We start from the raw sequence: 21896 nt of genomic DNA on the forward strand, positions 1-21896 counted from the left end.
TGTAGGTAGAATCTACGTTATTCAAAAAATCACAATCTAGTGATGCGAACTTAATATTCTCAGGAATAGCACACTTAATCTCGCACAAAGTCATTTCACGTAAGACGTTAAAGTAGTTTTTTAGAAAAAAGTTTCAACGTATATCTTCGTCCTACATCAAATCTTCAATTTTAGATACCTAACTGAATGCTTGGATCTTCCTCTTCTTCAAAAAAAAAAAAAAAATATGAGAAGCAAGTCACGTTTTCCAAAATTCATTTCAATATATCCTGCTTGGATCGGCTTTTGGATACGCAGGGAGCAAATCTGGTACAGTCACTCATATTTGGATATATATTACCCTTATGGTAGTAGCAGTAGTAGAATTGAACTTGAGCGGCAAGATCCAAAGCTACCTTCAATTCATTTGAAGCTTCAAATGCTGGAAAGAAAGTGTACGTGAAACGGGGAAGGGAAAAGAGGAAGATGACCTTGTCGAATAATGTAGCAGCGGCAAGGAAATTTGCTCGAAATGGAAAAGCATCGGTTATCCAACATGCAGATACATAGAAAACTGGACGTACATACATAGAGAGATTTGCGAATGAACGGAATCAATAGACAGGAAGCTGTTGAATTGAGAAACGCATGAATAAATAAATCAATAAGTGAATGGACAGAGAGACGGAGATGCAGATGCAGCTGCAGACGGATCCGTTGAAAAACAGACTCTAGCAATCTAGAATTGCATATTGATGTAATAATCATATATTTCCCCTCGCCCCCTCATTATAGTTCCAAACCGTAAGCCAAAGTTATAAAATTTCTTTTGACCTAGAGTACCCATAAGAACTTCATTTATTATTTCGAATTAGTTTATAGTGTTTTTTTACAATTTTTTTTGTAACATTTCGATAACTTTTCGTCGTAGGACTTTTCCCGAACCAGTTCTGGGCAGTTGTTTCAAAAAATATATGCCACCCTTGAGATGATACACTGGCGGTAATTCCTCTTCAACAAATCGATAAATTTTCTTTTCATTTAAATTATCGCCCTCAATATCGTTTGTCTTCACCACAGCACAAGCAACCAGATTTGTTTTAATGACATCAGGTTGACCGAAAACACAACATTCCTGTACTCCTCTCAATTTCATGAGAATGTTTTCCACTTTCTCTGGATAAATTTGTATATTATTCGATTTGAAAACATCACCAACTCGTGAGCATATATGTAAGTAGCCGTCTTCGTCGAAGTAACCAATATCGCCCGTACGGAACCAGTTGTCTGTTAAGCACTTTTGAGTAGCTGTAGGATTATTTAAGTAACCCAACCATTTGTATGGAGACCAACATTGTAGTTCACCTTGCTCATTGGATCCCAAAAGATTTTCACTTCTATCGACAATACGTACTTGTAAGTTAGGAGCTAGAAGACCTTCGGTATCAAGCTGACCGGTATAATTATAAGACAATGCTCCAAATTCAGAGATACCATAGGCTACTACGAACCGTTTATATCGGTTTTCTGATTTTAGAAGCCTTAATATTTGGTTTGCCACTATGGGCAAAATTTTCGACCCGCCGCCTATAATGGTATCAATAGAATTCATACGTTTAGCTGTGTTAGCTACGTTTTTAGACTTTAAAGACAACTCTGCCAATTGACTGGGATTCGCTATAACATGAGTTATTTTATAACGTTCGATTAAGTGCAGGAAGTATTCCGGACTAAACGGTTGATTAGTGATTATACGTAGACCACCTTTTAAGAGAGTCTCCTTAAGGACAAATAAGCCAGACATCCAGTACATGGAACTAAATGTAAAGCCTACCGAATTTGCGGTAAATGTTTGGCTAGAGTCGAGAAGAAAAAAAAATAGTTCAAGCGGAGCTTTTTTTTTTTTTTATTTCCCTAGAAAGCACCTGAACTTACAATACGTAACGATTTAGCAAAGCCTGATGAGAACACAACACACCCTTTGGTGGTCCAGTCGTGCCAGACGAACATAATATAACAGCCGCATCATCACCGTTTAAGGGAAAGCAAGGAAATCTAGAAAGCATTAGCTTAGGTCCCCCTAAATGCTACTGAAACTTTAAATTACTTACAGCGCCATGTCTGGTAAATGTTCCTTAACTTTCATAAGTTCCGTTACGGACGGAAATTGAGCATCTATATTGGAATGCATTAAATAGATCTTTGCTTTTAAATTCAATTCTTGATTGGCTGTCTGAGCTTTATAAGAATTCTCCGAATCACAAAATATAATTTTTGGTTTCGATAGATCGAAAATGATTTTTAATTCATCTAAAAAGTTGGTAAAGTTGAGAAACAATTTCTCTTGCAAACGAATTTCTTACATATTCACCTTTATCGCAACCTTCGTAGGCAGCATGGGTACATAAGCCAGTTAACCAGGCTGCCAGCATTACCGCAGATAAATGCGTTGTATTGCTGGCATATAAACCGATCACATCTCCTCGCATTAAACCCATTGCGACGAAATTTCTGACTATATTCTTACTATTCATAAGTAAATCTTTAGCTTTCACTTGTTCACCGGTAGAATCCATAATTTGCACAACTTTATCGGGAATTTGTTGCAACTTTTCAACAATCGCTTCTCCCAATGTCAGGTCATAATTATAAAAATCTTTTTGTTCAGGTCCCGACCATATTTTATTCGCGCTATCGTAACTTGTTCCGCAATAAACGGGCATCTTGCACGTTGTCCGAACGCAATCACAAAATAGTAATAGTAGGTCAAGCCCGTTTATATAAGTGAATGAAATCAAGCACTTTTCTTGATAATAATAGCCAGGTATAGCATATGAGCTAACGTAACTAAGTGAAGAATTATATTAACTTTTACTGACTTTTAACTTTTAAAAATTCGAAATGAAAAGTTAACGACTTACTTCTCACAATCGTATAATTAGCCTTCTTTAGATTTATAGACCTGGCATTATCTGAAGAGATATATTTATCTCAAAGAGCGACTGATAACCTTTGTGATGCACTTTGTTAAATACGATTTCATTTGTTGATAACACGAATACACAAGTATTTTATTATTATAGTAATAACAAGTAAGAAGATTATATTCGGTCGTGACCGGACCATTTATACCCGTCACCTCTATCTTATGCACGATTGAAACAACGGAAAAATATAAATTCGCGTACTTCATAACTTTCGGTGGGCGTAGCTGATTCTTTTCATTTTGGTGGAATAATTTTGTGGAAATTTATACCGTGTATACGGTGTAGCTTATGAGCAACGAGCCCTTTGCTCATTGTAGGTTTTCTTTGTAAAAACATGTGGGCGTTGTAGGCGGTTTCGTTTGCAAATTTGAAGTCGATAGCTTCATTTTTATGGCCAAGAGAATGCTTACAATACACATCACACAATCAGATAGATGAGCAGACGGACATGCTTGAATCCGTCTCCGAATTTGATGCTGATCAAGAAAATATACACTTTGTGTGGTCTCTGAAGCTTCCCTCTGGACGTTGCAAACGTTTTGACAAAACAAAATTATCCGTTATCTGTCAGTGATGGGTATAAAAATAGTAAATCTCTCTTTTTTAATTGTCATGAATGTTATCTTTCAAGTTATTATGCATGCACTAGAAAAAATTTCTCTGTAAAAATAAAACAATCGCGGGTAGGAAAATTAAACTCGATCGTGACCAACACGTTTATATTCACCACCGTTATCTTAAAAAGGACAAAAAGAGATTTATATAGGTAGTAATATTAGGTAGGCGTGGTCAACTTGTTCATGTTGGTGCAGGTAGCTTACTTTGTGCGGCTACGAGAATGTTTATAACTGACATTCCACAGACGGGCAGGCGGACATGTTTAAATCGAAATATAAATTCTTTGTGGGGTCTCTAAAGCTTCCTTCTGGGAAGGGTGGGTATAAAAATGTACGTTATATGCTTAGATAATCTAAATGTACTACCACATGCCACAAGCTCTGAGGTGAGCTAGGATAAGAAGTATATTTATTTCCTCAAAACGTCTGCAACGCCCAGAAGGGGACTTCAGAGACCCCGCAAAGTATATATATTCTTAAACAGCATCAAATTCTATTTCCTGTAACCCATGTCTGTCTGTCCGTCTGTGTAATGCTGAACTAGGATAAGAAGTATATTCATTTTCTCAAAGCGGGTGCGACGCCCAGAAGGAAACTTCAGAGACCCCATCAAGTATATATATTCTTGAACAGCATCAAATCCCATGTCCTGTAATCCATGTCTGTCTGTCCGTCTGTGTTTTGCTGAACTAGGATAAGAAGACATATTCATTTCCTCAAAACGTCTGCAACGCCTAGAAGGCAGTTTTAGAGGCCCCAAAAAGTATATATATCCTAGAACAGCATCTCCTTTGTCTTTGTCTGGGGCCACGTAAGTTCAAAATCAATTCAATATCCAATTTTTATCTGAATCTTGCATATGACTTTATATATTTTTGAACTCACAATATCTAACTATTGTACGTCGTACTTTTCTTTTACTTATTAATCAAAACCGATTCTATATCTAATTATTAGATGAACCTATCAAATGTTTGTAACAACTTACAGATAAAACGATGCCACGAGTTAGTTACTTCGTACTCTTTGTCTAAGTCAAAGAAAAAAAAAAAGCAACCCACATGACCGAATCGATGCTAATCACTTTACCTTATATGCCTTCTGATCAATATTTCCGGCGCTTGCAAAACGAAATAACAAATTTTATATACCTTTCCGCTTCAATGCTAAACTCTCGCCGTCTGCTGCTAAGTGGAGTAATGCAGCACAATCTGAAAGTATCAGGAATATTTTAATAAACCGCATTTCGAGAATCAACTTGAGAGAAGCTATAAAGAAACCTATATCTAGAGTTCTATGTTAGTTTTAGACTGTCAATTAGAAATTTATACGTAGTTTTAGTCGATGACAAGTTTCAAACGTCTATCTCGGTAGGAGCTGTTACAAAGGACTATAAAAGCCGCATCGTCATGATGCGGAAACCGAAATAAGAGTCCTCTCCACGATTCCGGCCTCGACGCGTAACACTCATATAATATTCCTTCTTAACAATTTGATCAAGCGGAAGGATTTCACAGTGCATAGGCACCACGATAATGGAAAAAAGTGTTCAGTGTGAGCGGATTTGAGGCGGGTTTTCCGTTCCTGATTCAGCTTTTGCCCTATATTCGCTTAATTGATCGGTTGTTCCCGCGTCGTATGCGTAAACCGAGATCGCATGGGTTTTCGGTGCGGATTGACAGTCGGACCTCATCTCCTTGCAAATCTTTCTTTTGAAGGTGCAAAGGATCACATTTGTTGATCAAATTTATAAACCTTACCTTTAACGTTTGAAGACGCAACGTAGTCTAGTAGTGGTAGTGAATGATTTCAACGGATTATATAGGCGGGGAAAACACTTCAAAGGTCTGAATGTAATATCAAAGCCGAAGTTGATTCCGCTTTTCGGCGAGTTTACTTCTTCGAGGTTGGCTAAGCTGCCAAAACTAATCTCAATGCAACGCATACATCCCCCAACTCTCAACGAAAATGGTTCATTTTACAACGCCTTTGTTTTGGGTAGCACGCTTTGAAGTCGTTTTGAACCATTATCACTTTACTAGGTTCACTGACTTTGATAACAAAATCCCTGACAAGTCATTAAAAAACTGAAAACGACATAAAATAATTGTCAGAATGAAAGTTATAAAGAATAAAAAGAGAAACATGAAAATGAAACTTCAGCGCTGAGTGTCTGGAGTAAATTGTAAATTTAATATCAACATTAAAACACACGTCATAGCTTTTATTTTATTTATTAACTAAGTATGCAACAAGGCGTAAAAGAATATGTTTAATGATGTTGCAGGTTGTTTACTCTTAATGTAGAGCGATCTCTATCTAAACTATTGTTCTGTCTGTCTTGCACCTTGAATAATATGAGCTTTAGTCTCAAAAAAGCATTCATTCTTTTTTTCTTTTTTTTTTTTTGTAATAGCATGATTTCAGCTAAGCCAAATCTCAGCCATTTAACTGATTATACCGTATACTACGTATGCTAGGAGTATATTCAGTTTATGCAGATGAATGAAGCATCCGCAAGGAGTTCAACTTTTATTAGATTAATTAAATAAGAATCATTTTGTAAATCAGTGAAGTATCCTTTCAGAAGTATCTGTACTCCATCTGTCTGTCCCTACGTCCATTCTTGTATTCAAACTAGAGTTCCTTGTTTTAAGACATTTTAATGAAATTTGGCGAGTTAACATGTTTCGAGACAGAATCTAACTGTATTGTAAATAGACTTGGCTGGACCACGTTTACGATCACTTTGTATGTAACCCCTTGTTTTGAAAAAGTCTTTGTATGAAAAGAATTTGCGATTTTTAATACTTCGCTACAAAAGCATACTAAGTGAATATCGAAAATCTGGATGGGATTTGAACGTTGTCTCAGTTCGCCCCCATAAAAACTTTCTCATAAAAAATAAGACCTTATATGGGAGGAAATGATGAAAAATTGTTCACAATAGCGTCTTAAGATAAAAATTTGCTTTGCCAAGTTTGCACCGCATAGGTCTACTGTTCACAAGCTTTCCCATAAAATGTTTCTTAGGTCAAGCTAGTTCGCCCATCACAACAACAGGGTGAAAGGTGTAGCAGAAATAGATAACGAACAACAAGTGATTTGGCACAACAAGTAACTTTAAGGAGCATGGACTTGGGTTCCGTTTTCCCTAAAAAGTAAAACTTAAACTAGCAACAAGATAAAAATTTTGCTATGTTAAGGCGAACATACACAAAGACCTCTATTAGCCGCAATGGCATGCGGTCGCCATTCAACGACTGTGAGGTCTTAATTTCTCTCTTTTCTGATAGTAAATATTTACATAAGTATTATTGAAATAAATTTTTAATGAAATTTGCTTAGTGTGCATCTATATAGGGCGTTTAAAGTTTGCATTAATCTTCATTCAGTCATTTCAATTCGATATTATTCTGTTAATCTTCATTCAATTCAATTGCTATTGTTATTGTTATTTTAGTGTTAAAGCTTCCGCATTAATTGTAGGAAAGAAAAAAATTTCAAATCAGACTTTATTAGATTTTCTACTCGACAGTAACTGCATGAAATGGAAAACAAAAGGTACATACACAACACAACATACACCAACAAAACGACAAAAAAAAAAAATAGAAGAAAACAGAAAAAACGTAACAACAACAGCCAAAGTAATGTTTTATTATAAGAAAGATTTAGTTCGAGAAGCCGAAAAGAGTTTGAAAATAGACAAAAGCGAAGCAATGTATAGCAAGGAACTTAAGTGTTCAAGTAAATCGTGAATAATTCTAGTGTTTGAGTTGCTTATTATTATTTAAAGCCAAGAAGTGAAGTGTTTTCTATTCTTGTTATTCTTATTGTTGCTGTTGTTGTTGTTGCTGTTTTTGTTACTTTTGTTATTATTGCAATGTTTATAGTGGCGTGACGTAACAGTAAATATAACATTGCCAACAATGCCAGCTCTCATGTGTGTACATTCATAGTAGATGTGTTTAGATGATCATCATAATGATGATAGTTGGTGCTGTGCTTGCCACGTTACCGTTAACAACCAAAACCAAATAATAGTTAAAAACTTTTGAAAAAAAAAAAAAAATATGTATATATAGAAGAAAATTACAAATATAAATCATTTGAAGCTTAGATCGAATTTTTAAATACCCATCACTTATACGATATTATTGCTTTTCGATAAATACATGTCATAACTACAGGAAATGTAATTTATGACTGACATAATAACTTGCTAGAAATATGCGTTATATCGCCGACTTTTAATTATTTTGTTCCTAATTGTTTGAACTTTTTTTTTTACATGTCATTAAATTATTTAAGAAAATATGTTTTCATCACTATCTGTACTGTATCGTATACACGTAATATGTTAATATCGTATATTTCTTAGCCGACATCCGGTTGCGTTTGTTATTTTCCTTTAAATGGGTTTCCAAATTATAGGAAATAGTTTTACGGTGGATGTATTTTACTATGCAATTATTTGCTTTTGTTTGATGAATTTCGAATTTGAAAACGATGCAACATGACAAGAAGTATGTTTGCATCAAATCTTTTCTTAGCCAAAATAGTTTTCATCCCTGTAAGAGTAACATGCTACGTAAGAGTAGGATACCTGTATCGAGTCTTTTGTTATCTACTATTTGAGTATATTTTTGGCTTTAAGTTAATTGTGTTTCAAAATAAGGCTAAGTAGCTCATATGTGCGATGTAAACACCACAAGCCTGCATTGATTCTTTTGAAGGGCTGCACTTAGTTGCATTTCATTTTTCGTTGAATGCATTTTCAAATCAGAAAATTTTGGATTAATGAAAGCTGCTGTAACTTGCTATGCAAGCGTAATGTTGTATTATTTTATATAGCTTGTTGTTTGGTAAGAGTACGAGGCTGCGTAAGCGTAGCGTCCTATTATATCGAATTTTTGTTACCTGCTCTTTGGGTGTATGTATGCGAATATCTTTTTTATTAAAAGAAGAAAAAACTTTTATTATTGTAAGAATACTATGCTGAGTAAGGGCAACGTGCTGCTTCCATATTAAATATTTTGTTAACTAATATTTCGATGTGTCTACGATTTTTCGTTAAATTTTTATTGAAACTAGAAAAAATAGTTTTCATTACCGTGAATGTAACATGATGATTAAGCGTAACCTGCTACTATATTAAATATTTTGTTAACCACTAATGGTGTTTTTCGTTGAATGTATTTTGAAATTATCAAAAACAGTTTACATTACTTTAAGACTAACATGCTATGTAAGAGTAACTTGTTACAATATCAAATATTTTATTACCCAGTACTTCGCAGTATCTATGATGTTCCGTTAAATATATATCGTAATCAGAGAAAAAAAACTTTCATTGCTGGTAAAAGTAATATGTTGAATAAGCGTAACATGCTGTTATATTACATTTTTTGTTAGGCACTATTTGAACGTGTCCATGGTTCTTTGTCAAATGCATTTTGAAATTGAAAGAAATACTTTTTACTACCTTAAGACTAACATGTCAGGTGAAGGTAGCATGTTACTATATGGAATTTTTGGATATATCTATGGTAATTGGCTAAATGTATATCGTAAATAGAGAAATTAGCTTTCATTACTGGTAAGAGTAATATGTTGAATAAGCATTACATGCCATTATATTAAATCTTTTGTTAGCCACGATTTGGTATTTACGGTCTTTCACTAAACATATTTTGAAGTTAGAAAAATAGTTTTCATTACTTTAGGAGTAATATGTTGAATAAGCGTTACATGCTATTATATTAAGTTATTTGTTACTCACTACTTTGGTGTGTTTACATTTTTCTTTAAAATTATTTTGAAAATTTAAAAAAAGGTTTCGTAACTGTAAGTGCAACATGTTGAGTTAGCATAGCGTGCTATGCTATGTATTTTGGAACAGGAAAAAATAGATATCATTATTTTCAGCGTAACATATTGTGCAAGCGTAATATGCTTGGCTGTATTTTTGATTTACTGTTTGGTTACATTTGGTTAAATTTTTGTTTTGAAATTAGATAGAAAAAGAAAAACAAGAAAAGCAGTGTTTGTGCCTTTAAGTTCAATAGTAACATACTCGGTACCCCTATCAGTTTCATAGGACATGAGATTAATTTGTAATATTCCATTTTTTTGGAACAATTAAGGCATCTAAGAGCATGTTTATAATCTGAATAGACGGATTTTCAGTCTAAATATGCTAAGAGTAAAGCGAACAAGTTAAGAGGCAACCTAAGCTTATAAACAAAATTTCCGTGACTATTATTAGATTTTATGGAGAAGATTTTCGAATTTAATCTGATTTGACATCATAAACAAAAAAAGCCTAAAGCGAAGCTTGCATAAACTTTTAAAGACTTAACGGAACTTTAGTGAAATGAATGGACAGACAGACAAACGTTGCTAAACAGTAGTGCTGTCTACGCTCATCCACAGCATATACGGATTATAATATTTGCGTTGTAAACACATGGGAAACTTATTACACTCTCTGCATGTATATAAAGCAACGTCAAATTTTTACCGTTTCGCTGTTAAATTTTCGCAATTTTTCTCTTTTGCAATTCACGCTTTCGACAAAAAAAAAGAAGCAGAAAAATTTGTACTTTTCCTCCAATTTATTATAGTTTTTTCTTTATTATTTGATACTCTTGTTACGCTTAATGAAGTTGTGCTTTTTATCTTGCAACTAGTGCTGTTGTTCTTGTTATTGTTGTTGCTGTTGTTGCCTGCTGGCGTAGTTAGGATTGTGCTAATCACACATAACAATTAAATCTGTTGCTTAAGTCTTTATGTAGATGATGCGGTTTCTCAAACCCGAGAAAGAAAGAAAGAAAGAAAGAAAAAAAAAACTACAAAATCATTACACTTGACGCCTTTCGCTCTGCTCGCATAGCTTTAACGAGTTGTTGATTAATGAGTGTAAAAAAATTAACGAAACTGATTAACGCTGCGTTTTTTTCTTTTTATTTTTTTTTTTTTTTTTATGATTATTATTATTTTATTTTAGCTAAAGCAAATAAATCTTTTGTTATCAATAAAAAATGGAAATAAATCTCATAACTTATGCTATCGACGAACTGATGCATGGCTTAATAATGATTTTCACATTTCGCTTGTCTTTATCTTGTTCTTCATCAACAGATGATATGATTGATGGCTTGACATACATACGTAAGCAATCGTTAGATAGCGGATGTTCGATACTAGTTCTCTTTGAGAAAAAAAAAAAAAAAAAAAAAAAGCAGACACTCGGAAACTTTGCAAAAAATGCGCATAATTTATATTTTTTTTAATATCTGAGACGGATTTTGAGTTGAGAAAATGTGAAAAAAAAAATTAAATATTTTAAAATTACTTTTTAAAATATTTTAAAAAACATTTAAAAAAAAAGCAAAAACACTCTAGCGGGGCGTAAAATACCCTACACCGCTCTACAGTTACCCACACATCGACTTTTGAAATTAAGGCGTTATAAGGAAAGTGGTCGAAAAAGTGGTCCAATAGCGTTCGTCCTTGGAGCAGACCAAGTCAGGGCAATAAATTCCATCAAAATATTTCAAAATGCGACCAATAGGTTGAATACAAGATAACAAGACAGACGGACAGACAGACAAGCTTAGTTCGATTCAGAAAATGATTCAGAATTAATCGGTATTATAAAAGGTGGGTGTATCTAAGTTCTTCTGGGTGTTCCATATACCCGCTCAAACTTAACAGACGTTTGTACCACAGGTAGCGCAGAGTGTAATAATGAATAATTTCCGATAAGTCAAGTAGCTAGAGAAATTAAAGCCTCTAAAATAGCTTAGAATGTACACATCTCTGAGGTTCAGATACCTAATTATCAGTACCTCCACCTAAATTATCGATAAGAAGTCTGCGTCTAAAATCAGGAGATGAAAGAGAAATTTAAATACGCACTAGACACTCTAATAAACTTTCTCGTAGCAAATATATTGAAGATGTCCTTGGGAAACATGACATTGCTATCATTAAAGGCTGTTCTACTAAAGATCTTGTAGCTATAAAGTAATCCTAATTCCTAAGAGAAGATATCTGCCGTGATCAATAAGGAATCATTAGCTCAGTCTTTCCTCATACGGATGATTATGAGGAGAAAACGAGCTTATTCTCCCTTAATTTTTTTTTTTTTTGTTGAAGTTACGTCTTTCTAATGAATATATTACGTGGTAGTAAACCTTAGGAACCCATCAAGAAAATTTACGCTCCTTATAATCCTTCTCTTTTTGTAAAAAAAAAAAAATTAGAATTTACAAGGCATCGAAATGCAAATAAAGAGACCATGACATCGCGCTATATGTAGAAGAATAAGTTTGAGAACTTAAATCCCAAGAAATAGGTCGGCTCTCGATTTATTTTACAAAAAGAACTGAACCTGATCAGGTTGAATCAAGAATTATACTTTAACGGTTATCTTAACTTCAGTACAAATCTCTAAAGATAGGCAACGGCGGCGCTCTCTTCGTCGCACATACTAAAAGAAATGGTTGTGTTCGATAAGTAACTTCAACGAATTGGCTTAACGGATATACAATTGCCAAAGCAATCGATCTGCTGAAGGACAATGGCCTTTCTTTAACTTCTTTCCTCTCTATTAACCTTATCGCCTATGCTTCGTAAAGGGGAATAACAAACCGGTCCTGTTTTTATGCTCGCTGCCCATCTATCACAAGTATCAATAATGCACAGAAAATACATAGCGCTTAGTTCGGAGGAAAGCACTGTAAAATTATGACGAGTTACAAAAAATTCATGGCATATAATGTATGACGCATAAAAACCATTACTCGAGTCAGGGGAAATATTGACATCGAAGCTACAGTTGAACATTTTGGTTCCATCGCTGGATGCAGCGTATTGCGAACCATTCCAATCACACGAAAACATCATTGCGGAACGCTACCAATAACCACTGCAGCAATTACACCGATCTTAAGCGGAAAGACCGTGTCGGGCCTGGAAATCCTTTACAATATGATTTTTCAATATTAAAACGCTCGACTTCACATTGCAAACTCCCAACTGTATTAATTACACATGGTTTCTTCTGAGCACTGCTTGTTTCAAGCAATGACCCATTTTTTTTTTGCATTTAATATCAAGCTGTGACTCTGGTTTTTCAGAAAACAATTACAATCTTTTTAAAAATTCCCAACAGGTTGATTGTATATATATCGATCGTAATACAGGTCTGTGCGCCTGCTTACAATTATTAAACAAGTAAGAAAGTTAAATTCGGTCGGGTGAGAATCTTTTATACCCATCACCGTTTACCCCAAAATAAGACAAAAGAAGTAAAGGAACAAAATTGTCATACTCTATAATGCGGATTGAGTGCAATTGATTTCCTCTATTTTCAAATGTCGTAGAGGCATGTGGGCGCTGTAGCCGTGTCCTTTGAAAAGTTAGGTCATTTCCAAATGCTTTTTCAAATTTGTAGGCTATGGTAATTGCGCAAATCGACAAATGAACAGACGAACAAGTGGACAAGTTTAGTGGTATTCAAGTGTTGTAACTGGCCAAGAACTTGTATATGGGGTTTTTGAAGCATGTTTCTGCGTGTTATAACGGGTTGGGTAGGCGTGGTCAATTTTTTCCATTTTTGGTCACAGATGCGACAGCATCGCCCGTAGAGTATGCTTTCAAATTGTTGTACATTTATTTCCCATAGTTTATGAGTAATGAGCAAAAACCCAATTTTTCATTCCCTTTGAAAAACAGAGGCGTTCTCAGTCTGGTGCTGTGGGTGCACCAACCTGCATGCAAGAACTTCCAACGTTTCTAACAAATTTGATGTTGATAGCTCCATTTTTACGGCCAGGAGAATGTTTACAACAGACATTACACGAACGGACAGATAGTCAGACGGACAGACGGACATGCTTAAATCGATTTAGAATTTGATGCTGCTCAAGAATATGTATACTTTGTAGAGTCTCTGATACTTCCTTCTGGGCGTTGCAAGTGTTTTAACAAAATAAATATATCCCTCATGCTTCGGTAATGCCTATAAAAAAGGCCCGAAATTGATGGGATTGTAATTTACAAAAACATCGATAAGGTTGCTCAATGTACGAATTTTGATTGTGCGATATAGAATACGTAATAGAACCTATCTGACAAACGACCTGTATATATACAATGTATATATCAACTGAGTGATTTGTCGGTTTAACTAGCAATCACTGTACAGACGCGGTATATAAAAATGGTTGTTAATTATGCGATATAAAGTATACGATATACGATATACGATTTACAATATGGGCGCCATACAATCGATATATTAAATAGATGACTTATTAAAACTATCTTCCAATCGTGGAATACAAAAGAGTGATGGCTATTAAAAAATTGTTCCTTTTTCTTCTTCGTTTGTTTCCGTACCTTTTGTTGGTAATTAGCTTATATCGGCCACCAGAATCAACTCTGGTCTTCAGAGTAAATTTCATATGTAAGCAAGAGTGTGTCCTTTGATTGCAAAACTGTACCATATATATATGATTATGCTTTTATTTTTGTTGATGATAGGATTTTGGGAATTCTTGCATGATATTATTAAGTTTTATGGTACAGTTTGCTATTAATGTCAGGTGCTCGCTTTAAGTTATTGGTGGATAACCTTTGAATTATATGCATCGAATTGTCTCTTAGCCATGCCCAACGGAGCAGCGCACACATTTTTAAATTGAACAATTAGTTATTTTGAATGGACTTGAGAGTCATATTGAAGAGTCATTATGTTATCGATCGCCATTCAGATCAAGATTAGAAATGCTGACGTTTCACTCAGAAGGACTGAGGATTCCTTAAACATCTTTCGTTATTTGCTTAAATTCATTCAGCTCATTGATAGCACTACTATAAAATATACTTTTTTATATTAGTTTTCGGCTCTTCAATTTTCGCAAATGCGATTGTAAGCGAATTGAACCCATTCCCAAACTTGATTTAACGAATTCGCTTAAGTCTACATGTGTTACGTTTCCACTTTCTGAGTTAGTTCTTGCGATTAACAGGATTCCTATTCCAACCGGACGCATAGATGGACAGCATTGATTTACAATGTTTTCTTGATCATTCTAAGGAAAATGGTTTACTTTATATTTTTCAATAATTTTTCCATTTTCTAAAACACTGTTCACATACAATGTTTACAATGTTTGGATGGTGCCAATCGGTTTACCACCACTTTAGGAAATACAACAATTCAGCTATAGACGTTTGCTTTAATAGCCTATTGTTGTCTGTTCGCATTTATACCATTCGCACACCCTCCCCCTCAAACGCCCTCCACCCCTAACGAAAACATGCTTTTAAAGGTAATCAACGTCCTTTTGCACTACGAAAAACAAAAAAAAAAGGAAAAAAAAAATTTTTTTTTTTTTTAAAAGATACAAAAACAAAACAAACTTAAGCATATGTGATGCTTTTAGATAAATACTTAAAAATAGTTTTATCCACAAATAGCAGCAACAATAACAATAACACCAACAACACGAACAGCAACAACAAATCGAGTCAGCAAAAGGCACAATTTTGTAGTAAAAATTTTTAAATCTTTTTCATATACCCACACAAACACACACACACACACGAGCGCGCGCAAACTTCTACATTAAAAGAGTGCCTGCCAACCAACCAGCCCAGGCTAGCCCAAGTCAGCTTGCTTTGCGTTGTACATTTTATTTGATTATTTATCTTATGTGTGGCATTAAGTTGCCCATCGGCTGCATCAATTGTTTATATTTGTACGTCCAACTGACTGGTTGACCATCGTCAGACAAGCGCTCAACTATTTGCAGGTTTTTTTTTTTTTTGCTCTTTTTCTTTTTTTTTCCTTTTTTTCTCTCTTTCGAACAAAATCGTTTACGTTTGAAGGCTTTTTAAGTGGAGAACAGCAATTTTTTCTTTTTTTTTTTTCTTCATTCTTTTAGTTTGGTTTTGTTTTTATCGTCTTTCGCAATAATGTGGTAAATATATCAAGTTTTGATACTTCAAGTCCAAGTTTTTAATGCCTGTCTGTCGTTTCTGTCCATTTGTATGTGCATGTATATATGTTTATATAGTCTGTCTGATGGCATGATAGAAACACATATGTTTGCGCCTGTGTGGGAATGATACGATGAGAACGCTGAGAGAAATGAATGAAATAAAAATTATATGAAAAAGAAAAAAACCAAAAAAAAAAAAAACAAAAAAAAGAAGCAGTTCCTATAAATAATCAAGACCACGAGAAATTATCTTCACTCAGCCAAGTCTGACCTATTTCAGTGCGCCCTTATGATGTGTGAATATAATATATCTATGAGATACATGAGTTCGATCGTAAATATATTTGAAACGCATTCATTTGGACCCTCACATATGTTTCTCTTCGCCTAGTCCAAGTAACAAAAATGGGTAAAAATAACTTCAATTATTCAGTCGTGATCTCATAATAATCTGATAATGATGATGATGAAAATTGGGCCTCAATAACTCCCACGCCCTATTTTTATTACTATGTGCAAGCTCGAATCGAAAAGCAGTTGACTCCACTCAGTTCCTACTCCAATTAGGAATAAAAAAGTTAAAACTGTAGTCCTTAGTCATGGATTCTTAATAACGTCATCCTTATATGTATTGAATACAACGGATGCTTAAACCTCATTGGATATGCTTAGATCAGCCAGCCATTCTCTAATGTGAAACTTGGAAATCTTATCCCAAGTACCTAATCATTATGCCCTACATCCAAATCGATTCGGAATAATGTTCTAAATGGAAGTTTTTATGTCTATCTGTGTGTCCGATATTTGCTTATGCGTTTTTTGTTCAACCTTCAGGATGCAATATGCGAGAGATTTCGGTTGTCCGAAATTCTTTGCATATTGACTTGTTTCAGAACACAGACGAGCAGTCCCTTGTGTAAAGCCAGATTTTGAGAAAGCTGTTGCAAAGTTATAATGGTCGGGTTTAATGCTTGTTCCTGCTTGATTATAACATTTTTATGTTTTTTGTTTATTGTATATATTCGACTATGTCTTATCGTATTTAGTTTATACTATAGTTTAAATATTCCAAATTATAATAATAATGGCTTACATAAGGCAATATTCTTTTGTTATATGTTAAAAGGCACATGCCAACTGCTGACACTTACATGTCACAGCCCAGGTATCATTAATCTTAAAAAAGCAAAAAAAACTTTACTTTCTCTTATTACCATTAACTTGTATCATTTAAATTATAATGTGGTCTTTAAAGAAGATCACGATATTTCTGACCTTAAGCGTGGTGTGATATGAAGTGATAATCTAGAGATCGCATTAAAAGCAAACGCAAAGAGATCAAGCGAGCAATAAAAAGAAAAGATTGCTCACTGCTTTTTTCTAAGTGTATTTTGGATCTCATTCTGCATATGGACATATTGAATTTACACAATCTATGTTATGTAACGCGAATGGAAGAGTATAATGCTTGATATTCATTTCAATATTTTTCCCCATACCCTTTAACCAAGTGAAATAACAATTCTAAGTTCCATATACCGCTTGTATATCGGAGGAAAATACTAAAAGATATATACTTGTATGTATTAATATCCGCCTCAAGCTTTTGTATCCTATTCGATTGTAGAATGAAGTACAGATGCTTTCATCTGACACATCGTGCCGGTATCCTATCGTACATATCGTGTACCATGTACGTTTACGCCATTATTCGTATCAAGTTTCCGGATAATTATTTTCACGGTTCTTCTAACCTCGTTTTCCGAGTTTTTCATGAGTATTTCATTAAAGAGGAAACAATTGGAAACTAAAAGCTGCGGAACTTCTTGACAAAGTAAAAAATTTTTTTTTTGGTTTTTGTAATTTTGAGAGGACTTATCAGACAACTTGCTGAATTGCTGCACTTAAACAAACAGATTTGTTTAGAACTTTTTATCTGTTCGTAATTAGAATGTTTATAGAATCCACGTTACTTTCTAGTCCTTAACTTATCCTTGTCCTTTATATATATCCTTTTCTTTTATAAGTTGAATTTTTGCGCTCCCTAAGGAATTTTTTTATTCTCAACCAATCCGGAGAAGCAAGATATTTAAACAAATTCCTAATTCCTAGGATAGTTCACTCTATTTGATTTCATAGTCTTTTCCTTTAGTTACATTTAAATCTAATCGTGTAAAAATGAACAAAAATCGCGCAAAAAAAGTTAACGTTTATACTCAAATTTTTGGAATATCTTTCAATGAAACCGGGTTTTCCTAAAGCTAGGCTTAAGTTTAATCGTGTAAAAGTGAATAAAAAACGCGCAAAAAAAGGTAATTTTTATATTTAAATTTTTGGAATTTTCTTGAATTAATCCTTTAAATCATAATAAATGTGAATAAAAATCACAAAAAAAAAAAATGCTTTTTACATTCCTATTTCTTGGGACTCTAACTTCGCGCTTATGTAATTGAACGTAACTAATTTCATAGAACGGTCCGATGTAAAAATCTGCGGTTGTTAAAACGATCCATTAGTATCCAAAACAGAGAATAAGAATTTTGATTTTCTTATAAAAATCCAGTGAAAAAGATTATTCCTTATATCTTTCAGATAATTTTCGTAAACATTAATAAACCAGTTCTTTATCTGTGGAAAGCTTTTAGAATTCTTAACGATAGTTGAAGATATTCAAATTTCGCAAATTATATTTGATTTAACGACCAAATATGAAGGGTTTCTAAAAAATTCCACTTTTTGAAAGATAAGCGAAATCGAAATTTAAAAAGGTTTAGCTGAAGTAGAGCAAGGATTGTTCGTCTCTAGCCAATTCGAAAGCGTACGGCTCCATATATATATAGAACGAATTATCTTTCAAAGATATGTCTTAACATTCGTTTATTTTCTCTGTTTCGTTCATTGTCAGGATTCTTTATCTTGTCTCTTGATTTGATGTTTATTTGTATTGTCTGTTATTGTGCGACCGAATGTCAACTTATGTCGTTTCTTTGCTTTTATACATTCAATAAGATTTCAATTGTTTACCTTTAATATGGAGTTCTAATGAAAAAATGGAAGGAAAAAAGTTTTAAAGAATTAAGAAGTCATAATAGTTTTAAGACGCAATCAGTCTCTGCATCGAAATGAAAGGAAGCGGCAACTTGTATCCCGTTGGATGTAATCTTAAACGCAATATTTAATCAGAGGACGGTTCCAAGAGCGTCTGCTAGTTTATCGCTTAAGCTAAAACATGCGCCTATCAGTGCATCCATCCTTTCTCCCATCCACCCGTCCATCCTGGCTGGTGTACTTAGCTTACAATCCTTAAAGAGAGACATAAGAACGAAAATAAGCCCAAGCATACCCTCGAGGTGAAAGAAACAAAGACTTCGAAGCTTCGGCTAACATAAATTAAATTATTTTACTTATTTCAATTCTGGAAATTTCGATTTAGGCACTCTTCGCACTCCAATCAAGCGAACGTTAATTAAGATGAAGTTTGTCAAAAGACTGAAGAAGATTCTGATACTTCCATGTACTATATGGCATGACTGTAGAATTAAACATTGACCAAGAAAAAGAAAAAAACTTGAACCATTTGAATAAAGCTGCTTATGAAAAGGAGCCAAGATTGCTGCAAAAGCGGCTGGTAAAGACCACATGGTTTCGTTGTCTGCTCAGAAAACGCATAAGCTCTACAGCGATTGCACAATGGTGTGGCCAAGAACCTTGACAACAAACTATCGATCAAAATATTATGCGCTTACGTGTAGTTTGATCAGCCACATGTATTGGTGAAAATGATAAAGTAATGTAAAGCATCAATGTGTACTCGGTAACTCGATAGTTTTGATCTTTTTCTACAGAAAATAACAGTTTTGCATTTATTGAGTTCCCATTATTAAGTATTATGGAGTTACTCGGCGCATATAGACTCTAATCACTGAACACTCAAAAGTTCTCATTTTCGACATTCATTATTTAGAAATCTGCTGCCGAAATCCATCAAAGCTTATCGCCATGCTGCTCCTCCATAACCACGTTTGTTTTGGTTCCCAGGACCTTGAGGACCTTGCAAGGGTTGCTGAACGAAAACCCAACTCAAAGTTTCAAAGAACTTTCGAGCAGACTAGCGGTTACTGAGCCAAATGTTTCTAGACGTTTACATACGATGGGAAAGGTCCAAAAGGATAGAAAATGGCTATCATACGAATTGACTGAAAATGCCATTGTTCGCCATCGCGGTTCCATTGCTTGCCAGGCAAAAAAGAAGAGTTTTGTGACTGGCGATCAAGAGTGGAGACCCATCGACATGGACACCGAAGCGAAATATTCATGACCATAAAGTTTTACTGTGCATATGGTGAGATCAGCAAGGTGTAGTATATTACGAGCTGCTAAAACCGAATCAAAGTGTTGCTGCGCATATATACTGATGTCAGTTGAACAAATTGAACGAATTGAACCAGCAATGGGGGTTAACAGACGCAAACTCACCCTCTTGCAAGACAACGATCGGGCACAGGTTGCAAGAGTTGTCAATGATACACTTTTGGAGCCCGAATGGGATGTTCTGCCGCGTCCAACGTACTCACCAGACATAACGCTTTCTGATTACCATTTGTTTAGATCAATACTGTGTGGCTTGGCAGGCACGCAGTTTCGAAATTCAGAAGAAGTGCAAAAATGGCTCGACATTTGGATCGCTGCCAAATCAATATCGTTCTGCGAACACAGCCGTGTTGTCAGAAAGATAGAACAAAACTTGTACAATTTTGATCAATGCATGTATATATAAAAAACAATCACAATACTTGCAAGCACTAAATATAAGAGAAACCTGTTGAAATTTTGTGAAGGAAGAACGCTGCGAACTTTTGTTTTGCTTATCTCATATGTTGTTGTCTTCACAGTATTTTCTTAATGTAAGAAATATTCTTGATCCAATAATTTTATTTATGGCTTATGAATCGACTTACGACGATTAACATTTCACTGGTAATTTTTTTATATAACATAAGGAGGCTTCTTCTAAATACTCGATGACCCTATCCGCCTGTTAATAAAATTCATTAGAATTTATTTGAAATATGACAGAAAAAGAAAACCTATATTTGCGAAGAGAAAGGGAATGATTCATTAAAATTGTAAATAACCACTTTTTCACCTTAAATCTATATAAGGGCAAGACAGCCAGCCAGCCAGCCAGCCACCCACATGCAAGATAGTGGGACTGGTTTTGTCTTTTAAAAATTATTTGTTTTCGTAATGTAAGTGAATAAGTTAACTGCAAAAGTTAAACAAAATGAAACTAAGCTTGTTTTACTTCCAAAGAAATACATACGCGTACGGGTAGAAGCAAAAGAAAAGCACAAATAAAAAAAAAATAATAAAAAATACACCAACAACAAGAAGTTATCTTTAGACTTATTAGGCAACAATCATTCTTAAATATCAACGCCAACGAAACGAACAATACGCATTTACCTGAACACAAACAAAATGTAAGATCAGGGACAGGTACTATAAGAAAAAAAAAAAAAAAAAAAAAACCAACCAATAGATGTGTGCGTGCATGTATTACAAAAACATATCATATAAAGTAAGAAAACAACTGGCGGCTGGTATAGACAGACAGGCTTACACTTGTGAAGCTTATTAACAACTTGCATTGTGAGAGCGAGAAAGAGAGAGGGAGAGGAGAAAGAGACCTATAAAAATAACGAGTGTTTAAAACAACATTTTTATTTATTTTTCATTTACGTAAAATTATTTTTTTATTTTTTTTTTTACTTTTCATTTATATACATTTTTTTTAAAATATTTTTTTATATAGTTTTTTTTTGTTTTTTTTTTTTCAACCAATAAATGACAAAGACGACGTTAATGATGCAAAATGTTTTCTTAACTTGTATTTATTAAAAGAATTTTCTTTCTGGCCCCATATGTATTTTATAAAAATGTCCGGTTAACGTGTTTAAATGCATTTGCAACAATGTTGGTGGCGTTGAGGCGTAATCATCGCCTATTATTGCGCCTAACGAGTATGACAATTTTTTAATGTCTGATTTTTTCTTCTTCTTTTTCTCTTTAGATATATATATATATATTTTTTTTTTTTCCTTTTTCTGAATATTAATTGCAAGATTATTTATGTTGTCACGTACTGCATACTAAATGTACATATTTACCTCTCGGACTTATGCTTGCTTACATTTATTGAAAATAATTCAAAAAATATTTTTTCTACAATAAATATTATTTTTAAAATAATAAAAGACTTTTTGCATTCGAACAGAGTTTCATACACATAC

General features: G+C 34.1%; 2 protein-coding genes across 4 annotated transcripts in view; both read right to left on the reverse strand.

Annotated features, from left to right (window-relative positions):
• LOC119638643 overlaps positions 1 to 21896 on the reverse strand; it is a 62018-nt gene that overhangs the window by 28630 nt on the left and 11492 nt on the right. The window lies entirely within an intron of this gene.
• Positions 860 to 2846, reverse strand: LOC119638642 (4-coumarate--CoA ligase-like 6). Its single transcript, XM_038035544.1, has 4 exons — positions 2351 to 2846; positions 2091 to 2289; positions 1915 to 2034; positions 860 to 1835 (listed from the first exon to the last, which is right to left on the reverse strand). Exons 1-4 carry the CDS (start codon positions 2700 to 2702, stop codon positions 869 to 871), a joined length of 1638 nt encoding a protein of 545 aa, XP_037891472.1. The 5' UTR covers positions 2703 to 2846; the 3' UTR covers positions 860 to 868.

Source organism: Glossina fuscipes, unplaced genomic scaffold (genome assembly GCF_014805625.2).
Source record: "Glossina fuscipes isolate IAEA_lab_2018 unplaced genomic scaffold, Yale_Gfus_2 91, whole genome shotgun sequence".
NCBI classification, from domain to species: domain Eukaryota; kingdom Metazoa; phylum Arthropoda; class Insecta; order Diptera; family Glossinidae; genus Glossina; species Glossina fuscipes.